At 35.0% G+C, this 26,443-nt stretch overlaps 1 protein-coding gene across 1 annotated transcript in view; it reads right to left on the reverse strand.

Moving 5' to 3' along the window:
* Positions 1-26,443, reverse strand: part of RIMS2 (regulating synaptic membrane exocytosis 2) — a 359,754-nt gene that overhangs the window by 280,699 nt on the left and 52,612 nt on the right. Inside the window, exon 2 of the mRNA XM_022584628.3 lies at positions 15,181-16,106. Coding sequence (XP_022440336.1) covers positions 15,181-16,106 — 926 coding nt within the window. The remainder of the gene's footprint in view (positions 1-15,180; positions 16,107-26,443) is intronic.

Raw genomic sequence — 26,443 nt, forward strand, 5'->3', positions numbered from 1 at the left:
AATGTTTGGGAATTGTTGATCTTTATTATCAGTTCCACATAACTAATTTCATCAGATGTAAGACAACATTGATTGCTTTATGTATTACCAAGGGAGAAAAATAAAATGCTGCAATTCTGTCCTAATTTCGGAGATGATAAAACTGTGGGGAAAATGTGTAGGTTTGATGAAATACTATACTTAATCCTGGGAGCTACTCAAAGAGAATTATGAATCAGAAGACAAGAATCAAAATCCAGGCCGTGAACTGGATTATGACCTGAAGCCAATCATTTTACAAAGCGAACCATTTTGCAAAGATCCTTTCCCTTCTAATACAGTGTGATTAGTGAATAAAAGACTGATTGAATAACTATACATGATAACCTGCTATGGTATCACTGCCACCCTAAGGTACTTATCCAGAATTGAGGCCTCATTTCAGGTTTTATTTAATAATAATAATGACACTTATTGAGTACTTACTCTGTGCCAGGAATTGGGATAAACACTTGAGTGGATTGTATTTTCCAAAGGTGGCTACACCATTACATACCCCATTCCACATTTTCTTCTTAAAATGTGACAATGACATCCCTCTACTGAGAGGACAATGTCTATATTCCCTCCCCTTGAACCCAGGAGGATCTAGGACCAACAGAGTGTGGTAGAAGTTAACACTTCTGTCTTCTGAGGCTAGGTTTAAAAGGACAGCATGGTTTCTTCCTCAGTCTCTCTCGGGACACATACCTTGGGAGCTGTGAATCCATGTGTAAGAAATACACATATCTAGAGAAAAACACAAAACCACACTAACTAGTCGCCATGAAAATGTATAACCACTAATTCCAGGTCAGTTCTTATTGCTTCCAGGTAATTGTACTACATTTCCTTAATTCATTATCATCTCCATTCTCCTAGAAAAGAATTTCATATTTTTTCTATCCATAGAACTTTAACCTCCTCCCCTGATTCTGATTCTCAGATAATGGTCCTGCTACCTTTTCCATTTCCAGAAAAAAAGAAAAAAATTAGATGAGACATTCCACGCTAAATATGGTTTAGAACCAACCATATTTATCAAACAACATGCATCTGTTTTCATATTTTCTGCCTTCCTTCCTATTATTATAAACACACTGCTCCTGTCCCTTTAGCAAGTCATCCCACCTACTAATGCACTAAATCCTATCATCTTTCATTACTTAAGGATAAGGTTCAAACAATTGTCCTCTCTCCAGCATCAACAAATTTCCCCTTGCTATCACTGCTATGAGAACACAGACATGCTGTCTTATCTCCTATCTTTTAAAAATCCCTCTCTCTAGTCATCAATTCCTTTTTTGTTGTTGTTCCTCTCCACAGCAAAACTCCCCAAAAGAGCTGTCTGTACTATTTCCGATTCCTTCCTTTCCTTTATTTCTTGAGCCCACTTCAGACTTCCAACTCCACCACTACACTAAAAGTGCTCCTGTCAAGGTCACCAACACCAGCAATCTGTTCCTGCATTGCTAAATCTAGTGGTTAATGATCAATCGTCATCGAATTTGACTCCTAAGCAACAACTGACACAATCAATACTTCTTTTTTTAACATCTTTATTGGAGTATAAGTGCTTTACAATGGTGTGTTAGTTCCTGCTGTATAACAAAGTGAATCAGCTATATGTATACATATATCCCCATATCCCCTCCCTCTTGTGTCTCCCTCCCACCCTCTCTATCCCACCCCTCTAGGTCGTCACAAAGCACCGAGCTGATCTCCCCTTAAAATCCTTTCTTTAGTTGGATTCTGGATATCACTTTCCTTCTGGTTTTCCCCCTACTTCACTGGCCAGTTAGTCTCAATTTCTTTGGCTGGCTTTGTCTCATCCTCTTCTAATTGTGGGAGTATTCCCCAGGTTAATCCTGCAATCTCTTCTTTTTCCTAGAAACATACTCCCCTAGTAGTCTCTTCCAGCTGCCTGGCTTTAAATATCATACATATATTGATGACTTCCAAATGTACGTATCCAAACCTAACCATGCCAGTGAGCTCCAGATTAGTATATCTGCTAGGTTACTCACCACCTCCACTAGATATCTAATAGGAAAATTGAACAATATGTACGAAACTGAATGGCTGATCCTCCCTGCACCCTCCCAAAAATCTGTGTCTGCCACAATTTCCTTATGTTAATTAATGGCGACTCTTTGCTTCAATTTGCTTAGGCAAAAATCTTTGCAGTAATCCTTAACTTACTCCTCTCTTACTGTCACACCCATCTCTAAACCATCAGAAAATTCTGCTGCCTGTACTTCAAAAATATATCCAAAATCTGACTACCTCCCTTCACTTCCACTACTACCAAGTTGGTACAAACAACCATCATCTCTCATTAGGTATTGGATTAGCCACCTAACTGGTCTCCCTGAATTCATCTTTGCCCTCCTCAAATCTGTTTTCAACACAGCAAGAGTACTCCTCAAAAGGTAAATGAGATGAAGTCATCTGGTTTCTCATCTCATTTAGAATGAAAGCCAAAGTTCTTGCAATGACTTACAAAGCCCTACATGATCTGGCGTCTTACTACTTCTTTGACCTCAGGAAATTTGCCTATTTTTTGTTTGTTTGTTTGTTTAACTGTTGTAGCCTCTGGCACACATAGAAGTGCCTGGAACACAAAAATCAATTGAATAAATTTGTTGATGAACTAAAATATCAAGTCATCATTTTCACACTTCTTTATGCAGTGGAGTCTCTTTCCTAACAGAACTCCCTAATATAAAAGTGATTAAGAGCAAAATTTGGTTGAAACAAAGTGGAAGATCTCTGATATTCACCCATGCTCTCTGACCTTCTTCAGCAGTTCCTGAAACATTACCACAGAAATCTGGCGCTCTGGTTTTGGTATCAGGGTGATGGTGGCCTCATAGAATGAGTTTAGGAGTGTTCCTTCCTCTGCAATTGTTTGGAATAGTTTGAGAAGGATTGGTGTTAGCTCTTCTGTAAATGTTTGATAGAATTCACCTGTGAAGCCATCTGGTCCTGGACTTTTGTTTGTTGGAAGATTTTTAATCACAATTTCAATTTCATTACTTGTGATTGGTTTACTCATATTTTCTATTTCTACCTGGTTCAGTCTTGGAAGGTTATACCTTTCTAAGAATTTGTCCATTTCTTCCTGGTTGTCCATTTTATTGGCACAGAGTTGCCTGTAGTAGTCTCTTATGATGCTTTGTATTTCTGCGGTGTCCATTGTAAATTACAGACCAATATCACCGATGAATATAGATGCAAAAATCCCCAACAAAATACTAGCAAACAGAATCCAACAACACATTAAAAGGATCACACACCATGATCAGGTGGAACTTATCCCAGGGATGCAAGGATTCTTCAATATACATAAATCAATCAATGTGATACACCATATTAACAAATTGAAGAAGAAAAACCATATGATCATCTCAATAGATTCAGAAAAAGCTTTTGACAAAATTCAACACCCATTTATGATAAAAACTATCCAGAAAGTGGGCACAGAGGGAACCTACCTCAACATAATAAAGGCCATATATGACAAACCCACAGCAAACATCATTCTCAATGGTGAAAAACTGAAAGCATTTCCTCTAAGATCAGGAAAAGGACAAGGATGTCCACTCTTGCCACTATTATTCAACACAGTTTTGGAAGTCCTAGCCACGGCAATCAGAGAAGAAAAAGAAATAAAAGGAATATAAATTGGAAAAGAAGAAGTTAAAGTGTCACTGTTTGCAGATGACATGATACTATACATAGAGAATCCTAAAGATGCCACCAGAAAACTACTAGAGATAATCAATGAATTTGGTAAAGTTGCAGGATACAAAATTAATGCACAGAAATCTCTTGCATTCCTATACACTAACAACGAAAGATCAGAAAGAGAAATTAAGGAAACAACCCCATTCACCATTGCAATAAAAAGAATAAAATACCTAGGAATAAACCTACCTAAGAAGGTAAAAGACCTGTACTCAGAAAACTATAAGACACTGATGAAAGAAATTAAAGATGATATAAACAGATGGAGAGATATACCATGTTGTTGGATTGGAAGCATCAATATTGTGAACATGTCTATACTACCCAAAGCAATCTACAGATTCAATGCAATCCCTATCAAATTACCAGTGGCATTTTTTACAGAACTAGAACAGAAAATCTTAAAATTTGTACGGAGACACAGAAGACACTAAATAGCCAAAGCAGTCTTGAGGGAAAAAAACAGAGCTGGAGTAATCAGACTCCCTGACTTCAGACTATACTACAAAGCTACAGTAATCAACACAATATGGTGCTGGCACAAAAACAGAAATATAGAACAATGGAACAGGATAGAAAGCCCAGAGATAAACCCACGCAGCTATGGTCAAAACTAATCTATGACAAAGGAGGCAAGAATATACAATGGAGAAAAGACAGTCTCTGTAATAAGTGGTGCTGAGAAAACTGGACAGCTACATGTAAAAGAATGAAATTAGAACATTCCCTAACATCATACACAAAAATGAACTCAAAATGGATTAAAGACCTAAACGTAAGACCAGACACAATAAAACTCTTAGAGGAAAACATAGGAAGAACACTCTTTGACATAAATCACAGCAAGATTTTTTTTTGATCCACCTCCTAGAGGAATAGAAATAAAAACAAAAATAAACAAATGGGACCTAATGAAACTTAAAAGCTTTGCACAGCAAAGTAAACTACAAACAAGATGAAAAGACAACCGTCAGAATGGGAGAAAATATTTGCAAATGAATCAACGGACAAACGATTAATCTCCAAAATATATAAACAGCTAATGCAGCTCAATATTAAATAAACAAACAACCCAATCAAGAAATGGGCAGAAGACCTAAACAGACATTTCTCCAAAGAAGACATACAGGTGGCCAAGAAGCACATGAAAAGCTGCTCAACATCACTAATTATTAGAGAAATGCAAATCAAAACTACAATGAGGTATCACCTCACACCAGTTAGAATGGGCATCATCAGAAAATCTACAAACAACAAATGCTGGAGAGGGTGTGGAGAAAAGGGAACCCTCTTGCACTGTTGGTGAGAATGTAAATTGATACAGCCACTATGGAGAACAGTATGGAGATTCCTTAAAAAACTAAAAATAGAATTACCATATGACCCAGCAATCCCACTGCTGGGCATACACCCAGAGAAAACCATAATTCAAAAAGACACATGCACCCCAATGTTCATTGCAGCACTATTTACAATAGTCAGGTCATGGAAGCAACCTAAACGCCCACAGACAGATGAATGGATAAAGAAGATGTGGTAAATATATACAATGGAATATTACTCAGCCACAAAAAGGAACGAAATTGAGTTATTTGTAGTGAGGTGGATGGATCTAGAGACTGTCATACAGAGTGAAGTCAGAAAGAGAAAAGCAAATATCGTATATTAACGCATATATGTGGAACCTAGAAAAGTGGTACAGATGAACCAGTTTGCAGGGCAGAAATAGAGACACAGATGTAGAGAACAAATGTATGGACACCAAGGGGGGAAAGCTGGGGGTGGGTGGTGGTGGAGGTGGTGGTGGGATGAATTGGGAGATTGGGATTGACATGTATACACTAATATGTATAAAAGATAACTAATAAGAAACTGCTGTATAAAAAATAAAATAAAATTCAAAACAAAGAAAAAGAAATCTGGTGCTACATTTGGCATAGTTTTTAACACATTGAGTCTATTTTCTTTATTTTTGAGAGGAAATTAAAGACCAGAAAGTTAAATAACCTTCCTAAGATTACAATGGGATCACTGGCAAAGCCTTGAAAAGAACCTGGTGTGTGTATTTTCAACCCATCGCTCTAATATACCATATTGCTTCTCTCTAAAAAAGGATAATTAATAAACCTATCAACCACATTAGCTCCTCAAAGGCTTACTAATTTCTTAAGGAAAGGAAATGTCTTTCTTCATCTTTGCCCCCCTCCAATGTCAAGCAGTGACTGGCAAACAGTCAGTTCTCCATAAAAACTGTTCTTACTGACATAATTGTTATACTCCAATGTGTAGAATGACCACCTATCCCCATCCAATGCCTGCTTTGTTCTCCTGGAAAATTCTATTCAACCTTCAAAACTCAATGCACATAGCAACTCCTCTGTAAAGTCCTTCCTGATAAGTCAAGGTAGAATTATCGATACCTTCTCTAAATTACATCGATGTCTCGTATTAAATTATTTCATATCTAACATATTGTATTCCTCGTTTGCTTACATGCATCTCTCTCGAGCAGAGATCACACTGTGCTCATCTTACACATAACACTTAGCACAGCATAAGGCACACAATAGGCATGAAATACATTTTTTTCCTACTGATTAAACAGAATTTGAGAGTGAGGTTTGAGAAAATATTGGTATTATAATCTGTATTTTATGGAAGTTTAAGCAGAAATATGCTTTCTTTCACATCACCATGTTTCATGAGTTAAGCTAGATTCTTATCAAACTCATCATATCTGAAACCTAACAGTTATTTCTCTTTAATGACTTTTGCATTATTAATTAATTCTAATTTTCATTTCTCTTCTGCTAATCTTTACTTAGCATTTATAATTTGAATATCAATCATTTGATTTGGGTCTTCACTCTTACAGATATTTTTAAAATCATGTTTATACAATTTTTAACTACTGGAAACCACTACAAAATAGAATAAAATCAGGAAAAAATATTAGCAAATGGTAAGCATGCTTTCCTAAATCAATATATTTTCATAATAAGACAATGAGTTTTAATGGGCTCTATCAGTTATAATTCATAAAACTAAATAACTATGTTATACTTTTTTCTGAACAAATTTAAAAGCTTTCCAACACCTAAAACAGTCAAGGCTATTATTAATAAATCACATGTAAATTCAAACATAGAATGGTGGCATTATGTACTTCTAATACTAGTTACTTAATATAATTAAAATTGTGTGCGGTAATCAAGCTGATATTAAAAGTCTTGCATCATGGGGAAATTCACACTTAAATACAATCTTAATTTCATATAAAGTCTACCAAAAGGGAATCTGCAGGGGAGGGGGTGAAGGGGAATGGGCATTTGGTTGTACAACATATTTTCTTTTTCTGTGAGCTCTCAAGGTAGCCTACTATTAAACAAAAAGTACCTACACTAGCCCTTCTAATTTTCTAGCGTTAGAAGTATTTAATTAATAGAATCTGTTCCTCGATATGTGATTTGAACAAAATAGATTTATATTATAAAGGTGGGTTGGATTAAAAGAAAATGATACACAATTTACGAGACAACCTGAAATATAACAAATCTTGACAGAAGGCACCACACAAAACTGTCAAGTGCATGAAGTGGGGGTAGATAACAGAGGAGCAAAAGAGAAAGAGATGGGGAACAGGAAAGCCTCAGTGGGAAGCAGAGAGATACAGAGAAAAAGAGGAAGAACAGAGAGGGAGACAGAGCACATGGTGGGGGCATATGAACCAGCTCAGCAAAAGGGTAATAAAAGAAGCAAAGTGCAATGACAGGTAATTTTTCCAAATATAGGTAAGTATAATTGGATCACAGAAACAACTGCAATTGTCTCAAAATAAATTAGATGAAGACTATTTAGCCAGCATTTAGTTTATTTTTGTTTACTACTTCATTCAAATAAATCTGTCAAAGTGAATGTCAAACTTCTCAATCAATAGAAGTTAACCGATGGTCAGAATATGCTATTGATACCTACATTTGAATATACTTGCCTGGCCTGTAATTCAAAATCAAAGTTGTCTTATTTAAAGATGGTACACATTTTCACTACAAATAAATGTATTCCAATATAGCAGTTTGGTAATATCAACACCACAAATGCATTCATTTCAGTTTTTAATAAATAAGCAGAAAAGGGAAAAATTTTATACAGCATACCTTAAAAAGCATTTATTATTTTATATAATATTTGTAAACGAATATGTGAATCAGAGATCTTAATTCATTATTGTTACTGACATTTTGGAGACGAAAAGTTTCCTTTTGAAATTTTTATTTTGTGCTAGTGGCCATTTTACACTATAATGGAATCCCTCTTTTGTGCAGAGTAGCATTGCATATGACAAAATAAAGATAAATCAACTAGGAGACTGCTTGCTATATTTTGATATGAACATTTAAAAAAAATGTTTTGCATCTATTGGATATAGTAATCACTTAAGTAGCCTGTCAAAAGTTTTCTCAAGTAATGAATTGTCCTATTAGAATTCCATTAAAATGTTAGTCTTGAGAAATTTCCTGAAAAGACTGTTACAAGTTAAATGCTTATTTCCAGCTTGTAAAGATTCTGGGAGGCTATGTGATCTGGGTAAGGCATGCATATCAAAAGGAGATAGTAAATGAATGACTAGTTTAATTTTATTTGAATTTTAATGTAACTATAAAGATGAAGCATAAAGCATAAAAAGAGTCAACACCGTAGAAAATTTGATGGTGTTGTGAGGAAAATGTTATGGGGAAATGAATGTTGTTATAAAGTAAATAAAGGGTTTCTTTTTCACATTTTTTAGGCATTAAGCATGACCTACCTAATGCATAAGATTATATTCACAATATTTTTCGATATGTACTCTGAGAGTGCATGGTGGATGATCACTAAAGATGGAATACAGTAAGACAACTTAGTTAACAGTTTCCTTTTTTCATTTTTATTACATAAACATTATAGCCATACTAATGAAATTCTACTTTAAAATTTTTTTTACAAACTGTTGCCCCCCAAACTTCTAATTTTTCCTTATTTCTTTCTAGTTCTATATGCATATCTCATTTTAACATAGCAGATATAACTTTTAATTCAGCTTCTAAAATAAGTTTACATTATAGCCTGGATAATTTCCCTTGCTACCACAGCCTCCATAATTATCAAAACTTCAAATAGATTTTAGTGATATGGTAACTAATTTTTAACAACCTGTTTTCTAGGGAGAAAACAGGTCCTGTTTTGTAACATTTGCCTACTTCCATAGTGTAAATACTTTCACTTAAGCCAATTTTGAACTACCAACAGTATGTCACTGAATGCAGAATTGGGAAGAGATGCACACAACTGGTTCTCACAAGTTGGTATCAACCAGCTCCAGCACATTATTTTTGTAGAGCTGAGTTTTCTCCAGTTTTGCACTATTATAACCCTTACAATGAATACTTTTGGCAGGCATAATTGTTTCTCTACCCAACAATTACTTCCTATCCCCTTAGAACTGTGAACTCTAAGCCAATCTTGATAATTCTAACTCCATTGCCAGCGATTAGTTAGGAACTGGCACGAGTAACAATTATGGCCCAAAAAACACATGAAGAAGTATACAGAGGAGGCTTCTAGAAAAGTTTCTCTCAGTTTCAAATGGGTATTTGAGTACAGGATGCTTCAAATTGTTATATCCCTCTTGTAAACACAAGGGGACAATACTCAGAACAAAATCTTAGTGGATGTTGTTGTATACCACCCGTATGAACCCCTCAGAACTGCACTAATTCCTCAAGCTGCCCCCAAGTGTTGCATGCTCAGTGCTCATAGCTGAGTCCTTTACCCAAGAAGTTATGCTCCCTCCCCAGGGGGCAGCCATATGGAGCCCTCCTGGCCCCTGCCTCAGTTAGGTCATCTCTGAAGATCTACACCAGCTTCAAACTCCTGTGGGATTGGTTGAGGTATCTGTTCACAATTTAACTTCCTCTTCAAAGTCTTTCTGCCCTTATTCCCTCACAGGTGTTGTTATTAATTTATCAAGTTCTAACAGTGGTAATTACAGCAGTCCCCAAACAGACAGATTTGGCATTTGGAAGAACTAATATTCCTTGGCCTGTGGAATTAATGACTATCGTAATGGGGACTTCCCTGGCGGTCCAGTGGTTAGGACTCCACACTTCCACTGCAGGGAGCACAGGTTCGATCCCTGGTCGGGGAACTAAGATCCCGCATGCCGCATGGTGCGGCCTAAAAAACAAACAAACAAACAAAAACTATCATAATGGGCCAACTGGAAACCTCTGAAAATACCCTCCCTAACTGGTAAAGATTAAATAAAAAATAAGGATGCATCATCCTGCATCCTTATTTTTTATTTAACACATTACATCCCTGTTTTATTTCATTTTATATTTTATTGAAGTATAATTGACTTGCAATATTGTATTAGTTTCAGGTGTACAACATAGTGATTCAATATTTTTATATATTACAAAATGATCAACACAGTAAGTCTCATTACCATCTGTCACCATACAAAATTATTACAGTATTTTTGACTATATTCCACATAACACTCTATGAAGAAGAAAATTACACAACTGAACCCTGCCTGAGTTCCAGACTCACAAAATCATGATAAAGGAAGAACTTCTGGCTCTATGAAGAAGAAAATTACATAACACTCTATGAAGAAGAAAATTACACAACTGAACCCTGCCTGAGTTCCAGACTCACAAAATCATGATAAAGGAAGAACTTCTGGCTCAGTGGCTTGTAGTGTCAACTAGTTCTTGGTACAAAAAACCAAGTAGAAGCTTGGATGAAATTGTCAAGAACAACAATTGTATGGCTGTGGAAATCAAACAAAGCTACATTAAAAAATTGAGAAAAATGCTGGAGTTTCAGAAAATAACAACAGAAGTCTGTTACCTTCTTACCTGGAGCTGCTCCCACAGCCCCCTTCTGGTATACATACATAAAGGATCAGTAGTTTCAGCAGCACAAGGCTGGCTGGGAAAACCAGCAGCTTTGCTACTTGACTTGGGGTGGGTGAAAACCCATGGCTCTGTCAGCTAGAAGAAGCAAATTGGAAACAAAGAGAGAACCAGCAGCTTAGCTAGCCTCAGACTGCAGTCGCACATACGGTGAATAACAGACCAGGCAGAATTTGACAGGGAAGCCCTGGAAATGAGAGACCCACAGAAAGAAAACTTGATAAACTCTCCACACATATCATACTGACTAGGAAATTATACCATGTTCAGGGTAGATCCTGAGATATTCCGGTAAAAAGTAATATCCAAGCAAGTGACTTGAAAACTAGCTGAACTCCAAATGTGTCCCCAACACTATACACAGATTGATTAGCAGAGGGTGAAAGCCTTAAAAGTTGAGAATATTTGAGCACAATTTCTGTCCAAATCTCTAGCTGGCAATTAGACTATGCAGACACAGCAGCGACCCATCGGAAGGTAAGCCTCTTATCACCAGAAAAAACTGCAATGACATATGCAAAGTACTGAGAGAGGGGGAAAAACTCTGTCAACCAAAAATTCTATATCCAAAGAAATTATTCTCCAAAAATAAAGGTGAAATTTTAAAACTTTCTCAGATTAACGCAAAACAAAATTAGGAATATGTCTTTTATACCACAGGATCCAAGTACCTAGCTTAGTGGCTGGAACTGGCTCCTTAAATTTGCTGAATCAAATATATAAAAAGATATAATTTATTGTCACTTATTATTTCTTTGAAAAAATACATAAAGTTTAAAATTAGAAACACATATTTCCTGTTTCCTCAGTAAAATTTGGAGACTTGCCCCCTCTATTATCTCAAGAATAGGATATGAGGCCCAAATTCTAGGTTAATCAAAACCTAGGTATCCTTAATAACAAAGCAAAGGGCAATGGTCCCATAGGAAATAAAATTTTTCTTTAAAAAATTCTCAACATGTATAGAGTAGGATATGCTGATATAAAGTAGCTTTTACAATCACCTGTAAGAAAAAAGTTTAAACTTGATTGAACTGCTGACTCTTTGAACATTGTGTGCACATTCACGCATGCACACACACACTTCTGAATGTGTGTACTACTGTGTAAGATATAATCATATCTTTTTTAATTTTTGAATTTTATTTTATTTATTTTTTATACAGCAAGTTCTTATTAGTTATCCATTTTATACACATCAGTGTATACATGTCAATCCCAATCTCCCAATGCATCCCACCACCCCACCCCCCCGCCACTTTCCCCCCTTGGTGTCCATATGTTTGTTCTCTACATCTGTGTCTCTATTTCTGCCCTGCAAACCGGTTCATCTGTACCATTTTTCTAGGTTCTACATACATAATCATATCTAAAATGCATTTGGTTTGAAGAGACTGAAATGTATTCCATTCATACTCATCTATTCTAAACCTAGAATTTTAGCATCCTTCTTTTCTCTTTTAGTTTCCTTTTTTTGATGTCCTTCATCTTACATACAGTTTAACTTTTCTTATCATCTTGATCATTCATTAAAGTTCACAGTTTCATGATCTTACTATTTTATTCAACAATCCATTCCACGAATTAAGGTAATTATATATTTCAAGATTTGGACAAAAGTATCAGGAGCATCTTAGATCCCAATGAAATGAAACCTTCACTTATATTTCATTAGAGCCTCTGTTGAAAGAGTTAACAACATTCTTGCACTCTAGGATTCCATGCTTATTGTGTCAGGCTGACTTTATTTGCTCCTGAAAGAGATCTTTACGAACCTAAACCCTACAAAAAGAGGCAGATAAGCAGTACCAGGGAGAATGGGGTTAAGGATGGCAATAATTTGAGCTGCCCTTTTGCTTTGAAACACATCTCCCCATATCCCAAGTAATTCCTCAAGAAGCCCTTCTCATGGATACATCCTAGAAAGGAAAACAGACAGACAGCTCCAAGTTCAAGCTAACAAAAACAAAAGTCCATCCTACGTACAATTTTCTTGGATGAGTCAGCTAGCATAAATGCAGTCAAATTTTTAGCACAGTTCTTACTCCTGTTCCACAAAGCTGCAATTCTAGGGTGATAGGAAATGCTTTCATAGTTCATGTTTCATACTCTAGTACTATAATTATTGATATTTAATATATTTTAGTTGAATGATATAAAGAATGAATGAATATACTGTATATTTCTCAAAATATTGAAATAGACTTAGACCCAACTTTTCTGCTATTTCAATGCTTTTGTAAGTCAAATAAAATTGGTTTGTAAAACATTTGTAACACCATTAGGGTATTTGCTCTGATATGCCTCTTACCAATTAATAGCAATATGTCCTTCACAAAGCTTTGTATTTTTCTATCCATTGAACCAATTTCATCATTAAAATTTTAAAGCTATTCTAAATAGCAATATCTAGGCATCATCTACTATATTCTAGTTCAATTTAACAGAGACTTCAATGTAAGTTAAAGGTTAACGTTTCCTATTTACCATACTAACTTCAACAACTAGTCTATAATTTAACTCTGCTTTTAATTTTTCATCCAGCTAGCTAAACACCCTCTCAAATATCCCACAAACTGAAATCTGAAAGATTTTTCCCTTGATATATACTAGATATGTTTCTTGCATACTAAGTTTTCCATTAAAAACAATCCTTTTTCTTTAGGCAAATGCTTAACATAGTGTTTTATCCATAATTAACAAGGAAATATTTTTGCAACTAGAAGGAATTACTGTCTTAAACATTTTACATGTTGCAATTTATCAAGAAACAAAAAACTCTCCTTTATTCCTATTTGTAAATCTACCTTCTGGCTATGCACTTACAAATTAATTTTGAGTTAGTTTAGCTTCTTAATATGCTTAGGTATCTATCAGGTGTATTGTGGCACTCACCAAAATAAATTACAGAAAGATTAAAAAGTTAAAGTTAAAAAAAAAATAATAAAAACATGAGAAAGTATACAGTTAAATATTCAACTGATTTGGGGATGAATAAAGAGTTTCTAGGGTTAAAAGGAATGGGAAAAAAATCACCAAATATGTAAAGACTTAGCTATACTAAATTCAGTATTTCCAAATGACCAAAGAAAATTAGTAGCTAAACATCAAAATGGGAAATGCATTTGGAACAGGTGATAGTTAAATGGGTTAAATTCTAACCATACAAAAATATCTTATAAACCAATAAGAGCAAAATTAATTAATACCCAATAGGACCATGGGCAGAAGAAATAAAAGCAATGAACAAGACAATTCATAGAAGAATATATCAAACACCAATAAACATACAAAACATTCATCTTCACAATAAAATTCAAATTAAAATGACAGATACTTTTTTTTTTTGCGGTACGCAGGCCTCTCACTGTTGTGGCCTCTCCCATTGCGGAGCACAGGCTCCGGACGCGTAGGCTCAGCGGCCATGGCTCACGGGTCCAGCCGCTCCGCGGCATGTGGGATCTTCCCAGACCGGGGCACTAACCCGTGTCCCCTGCGTCGGCAGGCGGACTCTCAACCACTGTGCCACCAGGGAAGCCCGACAGATACTATTTTTTGTGGTCTATTCAAATGGCAAAAATGTGGTGTATCAAGACTGAAAACTCAAGCACATCTGACAGGAGAATGGAGTGTTATAATCTTTCTGGAGAGCAGGTTGGTAATCTGAATTAAAAGTTTAAAAGAATCAAAGCACAAATATGTATTTGTGAAATACTCAGAAAACAGGCAAAAAAATTATGTATAAAGATAGCCATTATAATATTATTTATACCAGCCACTGGAAGCAACTGCAATGACCCCAGATAGATGAATAGTTTGTGGTACAGCCTTATGATAGAACATCAGTGCAGCCATTTAAAACATTTCTGAAGAACATCTAAAGTCTTGGAGAAAAGTTAATGGCATGATATCAACTGAAAAAAATCAGAATACAAAATTATATAGTATGATACCAATTTTGTAGATTTGTAAAATACACATGCATTGGAAAAAGGGAAGAGAATACAACAAAATGTTAGCAATAGCTATATATGGGGGAAAGGATTGTGGATAGCTTGTATTTCATTCTTTACACTGAGCAATTTTTCAGATGTTCTATAGTAAACATGTTGTTCCTTTTAAATGGAAACACACAAAAAATGTTATTTTTACGACTATAGCTAATAGGTATTTTTAAATATGCCATCAAGTGATCCAAGAACATTTTCAGAAACAAAGCAAAAACCAATTCTTAAAAATGTCAATAGACTTTTCTACTACATGAATTACTGAAGATATTCCCTTTTTATAACTTGAAATTTTCTTCACATAACCAGCATCATTAAAGAACTTAAAAGTAAAAGTAGAAATGTCTAACAATTAAATGTCTACTCAGAAATACAACCTAAAAAGAAAACCCTTATCTAATGAATTACAGGAAAATGTGTGATTGGAATATAGTGCTTACCTTTTTCACTTACACTTTCACTTTCAATCTCAACATCATCGCAACTTGTATATTCGGGTGTAGAAGCTAATTCCTCCTCTGAACTGCTCAATGAAACCTGGCGCATTTTACCTCCTTTCTTTGATTTATGAGGCTTTGGTGGTGGAGGTCTCACTGACTCTGACTGGTCAGAACTGAGAGAATCGTTCCTTAACATTGTTTCCATTTTTTCACGTTTTGTTTTCCTTACAGCAGAGCTAGGATCTAAGTGCTGTTGTTTCCTTAGCGAGTCAGTACGTCTCATGTCTGGTCTATCAATGGGTATTGGACTCCTCCGGGGGGTAGGAGGACTATGGTTTGTGGTCCTTTGTGGATAAGAACTTGGTCCCTGAGCCTCTCGAGTCCTTTCCATTGAATAAGATCGCTGATTTTCCATGGCAGCTCTACGTTCAGATACAGATCTTTGCCTTGATGGTCGTTCCATCCTTAGCATAGAAATCCTGGAGTCTTCCAGTTCAGCATTTACTAAAGAAACATCACTGTGCCTTCTCTCATGCCTGGCTCGTGACACTTCAGCATGGATACGCATTTGTTCTTCATAGGGCTGTGGCTTTACTGGATAACGGGCCAAATTCGGATCACTTCGATAGCGTGCCTGGTATTCCTCCTCTCTCCTTTGTCTTTCATATTCATCTCTGCTCTCTGCATCCTCATCATCTACAATATATTCTTTGGAATGTCTATGACTTCTCCTGTTGGAGTCCCTATAATTTATATGATCAGACTCTTCATAAAACTGAGGTTCACGTTGAGACCTCCTATCAGCATAATCTGATGGAGATCTAGGCATCGCGCTGTCCGAAGTAGCATACTGTGAATATTCTTCTCTTTCTTCCCTTTGGTCGTATCTTCTATTCTGATCTCTGGACACTGATGGACTTCGTTTCCTAAGTAACCAAAGAAAAAGAATGAGGAAAAGAGCAGAATTTAGGCAATTTCACATTTTACTGATTCACTGGCAGGTTGATGGATAAATTCAAATACTTCTTTTGCTCCTTTTTTTAAAAATTTCATTTAAAAATCAGACCATAACAAAAGTTTTACTAATATTCATTTTATTCAGTTCAAATAGGAAATTTAAAAGGTACTTTTAATATGCTTCTTAAATGCCTGGCACGCCCATATGGAATATACATTGGCCCTGAAATCAGATAATCAACATCATACTCTACTGCAGCAAAAGAACTTTTATTCTAATGTCTTTGCTTGGCTCAATACACTGACGCTATCTCCCAATTGTTATTCAGAAGCTTAGAAAAATTCCACCTTCCTTTCTCTCTATTCCTGACACCTTGATTTCATAGTCACTTGAAAATGTGATGAAGCCAAACTGATTCAGCTCAAGAGTTGAATGCTTTCAACTGAAACTAAGGGCTGGCTCTTAAAAATCATTTTTCATTCAACATCTACCTAGATCACTCCTAGTATCAGTTCATCTAAATCTTCATCTTATCATTATATCTCCAATCCTTTACTGCTCTAACTTGAGATAATCAATTTAAATAAATATTAACTATAATGATTTGTTCATTTAAAAAAGAAGTCAGAAAGATCTGCTATTTTTATTCCATCTTCATTAAATTAAGGCCAGCTCCATGATACTTCTCTGTCTTCACAGCTGACTCCTAATATGTCCTTACAGACTCAGAAGAAGAGAGTGTTTGTTAAGTTTTCAACCTGCCCCTCTAATACCAGTACAATCTGGTAGAACTTGCAATCACACATCATACTCTTTGTCAACAAAATATTCACGCTGTCCTCTTCTCTGGCACAAACTCAGATAATGGCAATCACTAGCCATGAGAAGCAATGGAACTGGAATCCTGAAGATGACAGAAAAGGTTTAGAATAACTGTTACAGAGATTTTGCCAGGACAAACGAAATAGTGGGGTCAGTTGAAGTTAAAGATGACCAAGATTAGATAGCTCAGTTGAGAATTTCTTAGACAATATTTTCTTGATTCCAAAAGAAAGAGCAGAGAAAGGATATGCATGGAGTGACCCAACCCAGCAGCAGCATCATTCTCCTCTCAGTCCTCTTTTGTATCACCTAGCCCCTTTCCCCCATATCTGGAATGCAGTCTGCTAATGCATCAGTTAGGGGTCCTTAACAGAAACAAAAGTCACTCTAGGTTTTCCAGGGAGTCGGGGTTTCAATATAGAAATCAAAACTACACAACTGTTGAACCTGCTAAGGAATGAAGGTCAGAGAAGATAATGCTGTTCTTAGCCTGGAGAACCAAAGACAGGGTTCTCAAAATGGTCATTAGGAAACTGCTGTGAATTCGAAAAGTCTTGAGGAATTTGCCACCAATTACTTCAGCTGCCTACAGCATTAGGGTGGTCAATTAAAAGGAGTTTCATCTAGGAGCCACTAAGACTTTCACATCTGCCTATCTGCCTGCCAACAACTCTGCTTGACAGTTATGGTTTCTATAACTCTTCTACCTTTCAAATCTCACACATGTGCATTGCTAGGGTTGACTCTAACCTAGAGCCATAAAGGGAAAAGTATTGCAGTAAATGAAGGAGCTGGCCTGTTCCCTTAAATGTTTTATGATTAAGCAAGTGTATGCACTTTTTTTTTTACATTTACATATAAAACATTTAGGACTTAATTACAAATCTTTTAGGTTCCAATTGTTACATAACACCATAGATTCCTACAGTTTAAAATATACAATCAAAACAAAGCACTCAAAATAAATTATACAGTATTAACCTACATAATATCCTATTTATGTGTCTGTTATGCATAATTCATTTTAATTTTTGTCATTATTTTTATACGTATGAATAAAGAAAAAATACTCTAGTATGGTAGCAATGTATCATGAAAAGAACTCTAGAGTTAAGGGATCTGGGTTTCTTAGTCCTACTTCTGCTATTAACCAGTTACTTGAACCTATAAAGCAATTTAATCTTTGAGAGTCTGTGCTTTAAAGTGAGAGACATAGATTATACACATTAACTCAAATATTATTTTAACAAATATGTATTAGGTAAGAACTAAATGCCGCACACTATAATACAGATTAGGAATACAGGAGTGATTAAGAGATGACCCTTGTAAGAAGCTGAATGATTCTAAAACCTTCTTTCATTTCTTAGAGATTATGATCTTATAATATTGATACCACAACTTCATCAAGTTAATATGCCTAAATGAAAGCTTAAAGCATCACAAAAAATAATAAGGATGCTTTTATCAAGAAGTAATTAACTGACTAGTGCCAATTTTCAATATACACACATCTCATTAACTAGCTACTTAGTACTAACTACACTAAAAATATATGTACTAACTGAGATAAGTGAGAATTTCTCTAGGGAACTCTAAAGAATAAGCAATTAAATTAGTTCCTTCTCAAACTGACCATCTAACATCCACTAGATTAGATGTAGAATTTATGTTAGGAATTCAAATTCATTTCAGTATGTTTAGAATAATATAACAAGTTTTTTTCAATCTAAGTTAATAAATATATTTTCTCTAAAGATGTGTTATTCATAAATCTAATTTAATATAAAGAAATTGATACTGTTTCAAGAGTAAGGCTAGTGTTCTCAGATTTATATGGTACATAAGAAAAGAATTTTTAAAATTTCATTTAGAGATTGCTTAATAAAATAAATTTTAATTTCCTTAAAATTCAGTGTGGACTGAATAGGAAATTTTATAGCTATATATAAGCATATGAATTTTGGAAACATAAAAAAGGAAGTAAAATGTGATTTGCTAAATGAAAGCAGTATTACTTCATTACAATAGGCCAGTAAGAGCAGCTCATCAGCTAGAGCTCACTTTTGTGCCTTTGTGTTTCCCCAGCATATTACTACTCATCCTACAGACAATTACCCAACTAGTGGTCTGTACTGTCCACTAGACTTCAAATTTTGAACCAGAAAGGGCTATGTCTAACACACCTTTGTATTTATTCAGTCACTCAACAAATATTTATTTAGTGCTTACTATGGGCCAGGTATGATTCTGGTTGCTGGAAATGCAACAGAAAAATGACACATAAGGTCTCAGCCCTCAAGAAGTTCTTTCTAGTAGGGAAGACAGACAGTAAGCATATAAACAAATTAAGGTAATTTCATATAGTAATAAGTCCTATAGAAGAAAACTGAAACAGGGTAAAATTACGAAAAGTGACTGAGTGAAGCTACTTTCAATAAGGAAGTTCTTTCTAAAAAAGTACATTTGAACTAAGACCTGAAGAGCATAGTTACATGATATGTAGCCCATTTATGTAAAACATACAGCTTTGCTGGAGAAGTTTTGGGTATTCTCATTAAGTTGCTATTCTTTTCTTTTCTTTCCCTTATTATTATTTTTTTTACTCAAAGCTGTTTTATAAAATATAAATTTACTGAATTCTTAATTGTTATTTTATTGAATCTAGGATTTTCCAGGGTAGTTCATCTCTAGAACCCATCTAAAAGCAGTCCACTAAGCCTTTTTCACATGCTCCTCCCTTTCAAAAGATTTCATGCTCCCAAATGAGTAAACTGTAATTTACCATATTTGGTAAATACTTCATTATATTTTATTTCAGTTGACAGTCAAAAGAAAAACAAGTAGACTAAATCAGAATGAATGGACACTGGTTTTACAATATTATCAAAAATACTTACATGCCTAAGATTGTTAATACAAATTAATCTCTAAAATGTGGAACTTAAAGCCATACAAGAAAGTGAAGTAAAAAATTTCAGAAAATGTTCAGGGAAAAATTGGATATTTTGAAGGACGGTCAACTTAATGATGGCCTTCTTCCTCACTGCACTTCTTCCCTAGGTAATCTTACCCATTTCTATCCAGAAATGTCTATAATACTCCTTAAATGTTAAGTTTCAAGAGAACAGGCAACCTGGGTCTAAGGAGGATGGCAGATAGTAGGTGCTCAATGTTCTGAATTAAAGAACCGACTGATTAATTCTCCCTTAGATTATCTCTACTTTTCATGGCTTGCTCTCTTTTTCTGTACTCAAACCCACTGATGTGCTAAAATAGTTTAGATCTTCTCTTTCCCCTACTACTCCCATGGCAGGATTAGGGCCTTAAGTGCAATGAAGAAACTACTTTTATTAGTAGTGTAATTTAGCTCTGTTGTATGTTAATTTGGCTTTTGTTGAACTTCAGACTATTGTTTATAAAATGACTTCTTTGGCAAAAATGTATTTTGAGTGTCAATCCCTTTAGAACTAAACATTTAGAAAAAAATCTCTTTGTAAATTAGGGATTTCTAGTAATACATTTAACATCATGCTGGGTATGGACAGAAATGGGGAGAAAAAAAGCAACACTTCATTCCTGAGGAATTAACATAAATTTTTGAAAGTAAGTAGGGTAAAAGTGAATATAGTGAACCTTTATAACACAGGAAATATATATTCCATTGTATTGATAAATAAAAATATTCATTATACAGTTCAATTCTAAAAGAAATTCTATTATTAATTAGACCTTAGCAAGCTATTTAAGTGCTTTTTAAAGATCATACCTTAGGAAAACTGAATCCAATATTAAATCCAGCAATCACTTTGTTCTAGAGATTATAAAATTTGCCTGAAGCATGTGAATCAGACTGTAGATGCTGATTTGTACTGGATTTAAGTAAAAATAGAACACTGGTCATGATTTCTGAAATTGGGATGACTATTGTCACTGTTGCTTAACATAATTTCTGAAATTGGGATGACTATTGTCACTGTTACTTAACTCTATGCTTTCAGGTAGAGTACTTGATAGTATATTTATTAAAGCCATGTTAGAAGCAAGGCAAGATTTTATTCTAAGAATACTCTTACCAAACAATGATGAATCTGCTATCAGTTATTCCAAAATATTCAAATACTCATCAAAACAATTTTTATCAGTCATATCATTAATTATTTCATATATACTTTCTTAAACTTAAAATTGCTATGTATCTTAGACACTATATTATTTCAGAAACTGAAGAAAATCCATGAAAATATAAGTACTATATCTCTAACCTTTATTTTCCCTACTGGCCTTTATAAGCAGGCCCTAACATTTATTATTATCAAATGGAAAACATTTAATATGAAAAAGAATATAGTGATAATCTGTACACTTCTCTGGACAATCATAAAGCATTTAACAGTATTTAACCCATAAATTTTAATTCAGAAGAATGTAGCAATTCATTTAAGATGTTATATTTCACTTAATCCTTCAAAGACCCTTAGAAATTAAAAGGCAGAATCCAGAATTATGACTTTTTTAGAATAAAATGTATTTGTGACATTATGTAGTGCCTTAATTTTCACTCCTATTCATCAATCTCTAGTTCTAATATATAACAATATCAGTATTATATTCACTTTGTATTTACCTAATATCTGTTCATCTTACTTCTCTTTATTAAAACCTAGGTTGCTACAATTATTTTCTCTTTCACCATATTACAGTGGTCTTAACTGGAACTAGTTTATAGAAAAATCACATAAAGAAATGTCCTAAATCTATTATTATTATTATTTTTTTTACTTTTGGCTGTGTTGGGTCTTTGTTGCTGTCCGCGGGCTTTCTTTAGTTGCAGTGAGCGGGCTTCTCATTGCGGTGGCTTCTCTTCTTGCAGAGCACAGGCTCTAGGTGCATAGGCTCCAGTAGTTGTGGCTTGCGGGCTCTAGAGCGCAGACTCAGTAGTTATGGTGCATGGGCTTAGTGGCTTCGCCGCACGTGGGATCTTCCCCAACCAGGGCTCGAACCCGTGTCCCCTGCGTTGGCAGGCAGATTCTTAACCACTGCCCCACCAGGGAAGCCCCTAAATCTACTTTAATCAGTAGCATTTCTTGTTCACTTCTTATAAGTTTTTTGTCATATGGACTAATTATTCAATCTATTTCTAAATATTCTAGCTGCATATTCACACCCACTCCATTATAAATGTCTGATTAGGCATAATAGGTTGAGCAAGAAACTCTACCAATTAGTCTCTTTAAAATTCCATGTCTAAAAATCATATTGACTGATAGAGAAACTCCAAATTAAAAGATTCTTTCCCAATTAAAGCCACTTTTCACAATTTCCCAAAGGCAGTCTCAATTTATATACTGTATACTAATTCATGATGTTTTTAATATTAGTTTCTATTTTAATATTTACAACCTTTAACATCCTATGTGGTTTGTGTTATTATACTACCTAGAATACTGACTATATATACTATAAAATAATCATCAAGTTTCTGAAAATATAATCCAGTAAACATTTGAAAACATTTACAAGGACAGTGAAAGGTTACGTGGAAACTTAAGTTTTAATATTCATATATTTTTAACTCTTAAGACATGCAATTTTTAAGAATCATAATGACAATGAGAGAAGAGTGAAGAATTTGAAGATTTAAGAATTTCTGTAAATTCAAATCTATGTTATTACAATTAAGCACTACCTATATGAAAATCTCTTACTCTTGTTTAATTAGTAGAGATTATTAAATAATTGTCATTTTATATATAAAAGAATAGAAATGACATTTGAAGAGTCAATAATCTGAAAAAACCTCCAACTTTTTAAAAGCTTAATAAGGCATGATGTTGCTAAATAAATTGAAATACTTCACTAATTCAATTACAAAATGCTAGCCATACAGTTTAAACATAACATTGCAATCAAATTCTGAAATTTGAAGCTGTTGAGACACATTAAATCAAGGATTTAACAGAAGCATACGATCCTGTAAAACATAAAATATGTAGGTTCTATTCCTATAATTCCTACACAAAGGAATTTTTACAAATCAAACAATTTATATTCATCATAAAACATGAAAAAAAAACAATCTTTTTTTACATTTCACAGTATTCAACACATTTTTATATTTTTACCTTTCGCTCAACCAATGCACATCTGTCGAGCATGAAGCATCATGTTGACAAAAATACATCGGCACTATGCCGGGCAGTGCTTTCATTTAATCCTTCTAGCTCTAGCAAAATCATAGGAGCCATCCTTAATCAGATGATTTGAAAGTCTCTACTTGCTCACAATCATTTTATTTCAAAACTCAATTACCAAAAAAGTTACACATAAAACAAAACTCATGCACGGATGGAGTCATAAAATCCTCTAGTGATGGGACTGTTAAGAAAAAGGTTATTCCTTAATGCCGTTACTATGTGGCTGTATATAGCTCAGGTCAAGTAAGAATGTACCCTGTAAGAAGGATTATGGTACTTAGCTGATTAGAGCCTCACAATACTGAACACCAGATGCATCCTACATCCAAGGCATTTCTGGGCACTATACTTAAAACGGACAGATTCAAAAATTGTAAACCACATTCTCCTATATGAATTACAGTATTTCTAAAATAACAGGATTTGTTGTTTTGCTATTGATGTCTACCACACTGCTTTCACTATAAAATGTAGAGTGATAGTAAAAGATGGTGATGGTTTAACAGGTCTACTCTATCATTTCTTTTCAATTATTCAGTAAGAAGTTTCCTAATCTTTACTAAAAAGAGAATGCTCCCCTAAAGGCGTAACGAAACAGGAAGTAGCAGTTTCTGTAAAAATTTAATTGAAAATGTGTTCCGTGAGCTAAGAATTTGGTTAGACACTGAGTTTAAATCAAGCTTTGCTCACTTTATTACTTCAACGCTTCTATTCAGTCATTCAAAAAACTAAAAAATAGGAAAAAAAGATAACATCATGGATTCCTTTCTACCAAAAGCCAATTACCTAGATGTTAATGTTATACTTCTGAGAATTATGTTTAAGTGATTCCAAATAAACTTATATAAAACTGAGAAAAAGTCAGTGTTTGAAGAGTAGGGAGAGAGGCGAAAGTAGTGTGCTGTGTTTTGGTCTCCCAAATTTCAAGTTTAAATGAGGGTTTAAGAATATGTTGTAGCACCATTCAACTACTTATGCAGTATTCATCTACAGAATTCTCTCCTAAAATGTAGACCTTGGAGACATTGGGCACAAGGGGCGGGCAGGGGGAGGCAGGGTGTGGGGAACAGGGACAGATAAAGTCATTTTTACCCCCTGAGATTCCTAATACAGACTTGTAGACTATTCAAACAGAAGTGCAATAAAAATTAGAAATGCAAGTTAATTCATTTTTACAGAAATATTAACCAATAATAAAATTCAACCACTAAGACCCCACAGTTCATTTCAAACTGAAAAAAAAAAAATCCACATAGTATTTTGATTCTTCCAAGCTGGTAAGTCCAGAAGATTTCAGAAACAATATTACAGGTGACGCTATGATAGCAAACTGTCTTCTTTACTTTTCCTTCCATTCACTTTTACCCCTTCAGGGAGTTCTTGGCAATGTGTTCCCAATGGTAATGCACTCTGCTGCCCTTCCTCTCTCCCATTAACCTTGCTTCTAGCTCCTCTCAGACTGTCTTTCGTATCATTTCTAGCACCACTGCTGCTTTCTCTTTACTCCCTACAGATTGTTCTATGGCTCCAATTTCTTCTTCCCCACCCTTTGAGAGTTATTGAGTTGGCCAAAAACTTCGGGTTTTCCATAATATCTTATGGAAAAACCCGAACGAACTTTTTGGCCAATCCAATATCTTGTCCTTTTTCAAACTCTTTTCTTTGACTTCTTTTTTTTTTCCAATTATTCCCTAGATAAGTACTTCTTATGCATTCAAATTTATGAAGGTCCAATTTGGGGTTTAAAAAGTTTTCATGAGAATATTACAATTTTAGTATCCATTGACCACTTTAGAAATACAAAATAACAAAAAGATTCTGTGAATCAGATACCAGCTTAAATTAATTTTATTTTATTCATGATAATATTTTCAACTTATATTTGAAAGATGAAGACCTAGTACATGCAAATCTCTAGAAAATGGTGCACAAATGATGCTCCCTTATAGTAACGCATTGGGCCACTCCCCTTTCCCCACTATCCCTCCCAAAATTGCTATGTCAAAAAGAGACACAAAGACTAGGAACCATTCTATACTAGAAGGTAATTTGAACCTGTAGTAATTTTATTTCCCTTCTTTAATGTGCTCTATCGAAGTCTACGGCAGCCTTAGAAACAATCCTACAATAAAGATTCACTGGAATCAATACAAAGAAGTACAATGAGCAACATAGAAGACATGAAAGAGGGAAAAAAAGAATAAATAAGTTTATCTAAACTTCCATAATCATCAGAGAAAGGCCCTAGAGTTATTTTGTTCTATTTTCCACTGAAAAATTTATATTCTTTTAATATTACTGCCCCTCTACTGAACTTCAATTATTGGTTTCATACACTTGTTCCATTCTCTCCTCCTATTTCTATTTGCTCCAAAGAGGCAACAGATTTTTGGTTAGGGCCTGCAACTATAGTTATTCAGAGAAGAGAAATATTTTCCTGTAAAATGAAACAAACATATCTAGAAGTGTATATCGAATTTAAAAAGAGATGCTGTTTATCTGCAAATCAATCATGCATATAATTAATTTTCATCTTAAGGGTTTATTTCCTTATTGAGAAAAAGAATCATACAGTGTTTTTTTTTGTGTTTTTTTTTTTGCGGTACGCGGGCCTCTCACTGTTGTGGCCTCTCCCGTTGTGGAGCACAGGCTCCGGACGTGCAGGCTCAGCGGCCATGGCTCACGGGCCCAGCTGCTCCGCGGCATGTGGGATCTTCCCAGACCGGGGCACGAACCCGTGTCCCCTGCATCGGCAGGCGGACTCTCAACCACTGCGCCACCAGGGAAGCCCCATACAGTGTTTTAAAATATAGAAAATACAGGTCAGTGGTTTTAAGGAGAAGCGGCATTTTCTGTCTCAGTTAATGGTTATTCTTTCCTTCTAGTTATTCATCCAATCCATGAGGAAAATTCTGCTGCGTCTACCTTCAGAATATATCCAGAACCCAAACACTTCTCACCAACTCCACCAGTACAAGCCTGATTTAACCAGTATTTCTGGTGTGAACTACTGAAAAACTTCCTAACTGGTCTCCCTGCTTCTATTCTATCCCCCTTCAGATCAGTCTCAACACAGCAATAATGTACGTCAGATCATATCATTAACATGCTTGAAACACTTCAGCAACTCCCTGTTTTGCTTACAAGGCCTATAGGATCCGGCACCCACTGCTCCCTGTACTCCTCACCAGCTACTCACTCAGATCCAGCCACTCTGGCTTCCCTGCATGTTTTCACTTAAGACCATTGCTCTGGCAGCTCCCTCTGCCTGGAATGCTGTTCCTCC

Source organism: Delphinapterus leucas, chromosome 17 (assembly GCF_059928025.1).
Source record: "Delphinapterus leucas isolate spDelLeu-1000000601 "Yukka" chromosome 17, BTC_Dleu_Yukka2, whole genome shotgun sequence".
NCBI lineage: Eukaryota > Metazoa > Chordata > Mammalia > Artiodactyla > Monodontidae > Delphinapterus > Delphinapterus leucas.